Here is a 1,395-nt window from a genome sequence, read left to right on the forward strand (position 1 = left end):
ATATGCTTAGAGATCCAGCTTTCTTTTTCTTAAAGTTGTTCTGACATCAAAATGTATTATTTTATTCAACTTCTGGCTCAAGCATTGTGGCACATAAGTTACAACCTGGGCTTTTTCTACAATTTGACATTTAAAATTTTTCATTCTTGAGATTTTAAAAAAATTCAGTATTGCCTTATATCCTCTAATGGGCAGAAAACTGTAACACGCTGGATCAGGCACAAAGAGTGATCAAGCTTTCTTACCTCCTGTTGCAAAAATAATGTAAAGAGCAAAATCCTGGGGACTATTTTCAATCTGTCAATGGAAAAAAATGAACAAACATGAATGCTTTGTTGTCATACGATGTTTTCTAAGCTGACGAGACCCAAATTATGCGTCTGTTTCTTCACTTCCATTTTTCACTTTCAGACGCAAAACCTCTTATGCTCCCCTGGGGTTAATGTAATTTCTCAGGGAATAGTTACTAAATGGTGCTATACACAAGAAAGAATCCTTCAGAACTGAACATCCAATTTAGATTTACACGTTAATAGATCTTTTTCAGAAGAGTACATTTATTTGTCTGCAGTTAAATTATATATAAGATATTTATAGCTCAGTTTAGTGATAAAGATTACCTTAAATTTTTGGAGAAGTTGCTTTATTACTTCTTCAGTCCTCATGTTACTGTTTATTCTGACCTTAGTTTCTGATCCAAAGGCTGGAGTAAAAATTGATGTCTAGAAAAAAAATAGTCATATCAATCCTTAAAATTATATCAAACTAACAATAGTCATTGCCTTGAACTTTGGTCTTCTCATGGGGCAAAAAAACACAAGGTCGCCTGTTCAAAAATATTTGCTTTTCTTTGTTTTTGCTTTTCTTTGTTGTTGTTGAATATTATGTGTCCTTTTAAGAAGCTTTATATTATTTATAGAGTAAGTCAGGTAAAACATCAGTTGAGGACGTTCATGATATTTGCATCAGGTAATCACATCCCTCTTCGGGATAGTTTAAGATTTCAAAATAAATCAAATATCATAACCGAAAACAAACTAAAAGCAATGTGAGTAGGCTTTTTCAAACTCACACTCTATGCCTTCCTACTGGTTGAGAATAATCATTCTAAATTGCTTTTAGTTTGAACCATATGAAGTAACTGCATTTTGGTAGGTCAGAAATGGTCCAGTGTTGCCAATTTCGTACAGTTCAGGATATTTCTTAATGGAGGGTTGGGGTAAAAGTACTATCAATTGAGGCTCTACGAGAATGTTTCCTACAAGTTTTTCTAATCAAGAGTCAGTTTTTCAGATGATACTTGGTAAAACGTTTCTATGATCAGATAAATTTGGGACATTCTTCTCAGGGATTAGTAATGTACCATAAAAACCATCATAACAAACATATAACCAT

General features: G+C 33.0%; 1 protein-coding gene across 1 annotated transcript in view; it reads right to left on the bottom strand.

Annotated features, from left to right (window-relative positions):
• RASSF6 (Ras association (RalGDS/AF-6) domain family member 6) overlaps window positions 1–1,395 on the bottom strand; it is a 39,522-nt gene that overhangs the window by 3,749 nt on the left and 34,378 nt on the right. Inside the window, exons 4-5 of the mRNA XM_012659841.1 lie at window positions 621–722; window positions 246–297 (exon numbers count right to left, since the gene is read on the bottom strand). Of these exons, the coding sequence (XP_012515295.1) occupies window positions 246–297; window positions 621–722 (154 nt within the window). The remainder of the gene's footprint in view (window positions 1–245; window positions 298–620; window positions 723–1,395) is intronic.

Source organism: Propithecus coquereli, unplaced genomic scaffold (genome assembly GCF_000956105.1).
Source record: "Propithecus coquereli isolate 6110/MARCELLA unplaced genomic scaffold, Pcoq_1.0 Scaffold64, whole genome shotgun sequence".
In the NCBI taxonomy this organism is placed as follows: domain Eukaryota; kingdom Metazoa; phylum Chordata; class Mammalia; order Primates; family Indriidae; genus Propithecus; species Propithecus coquereli.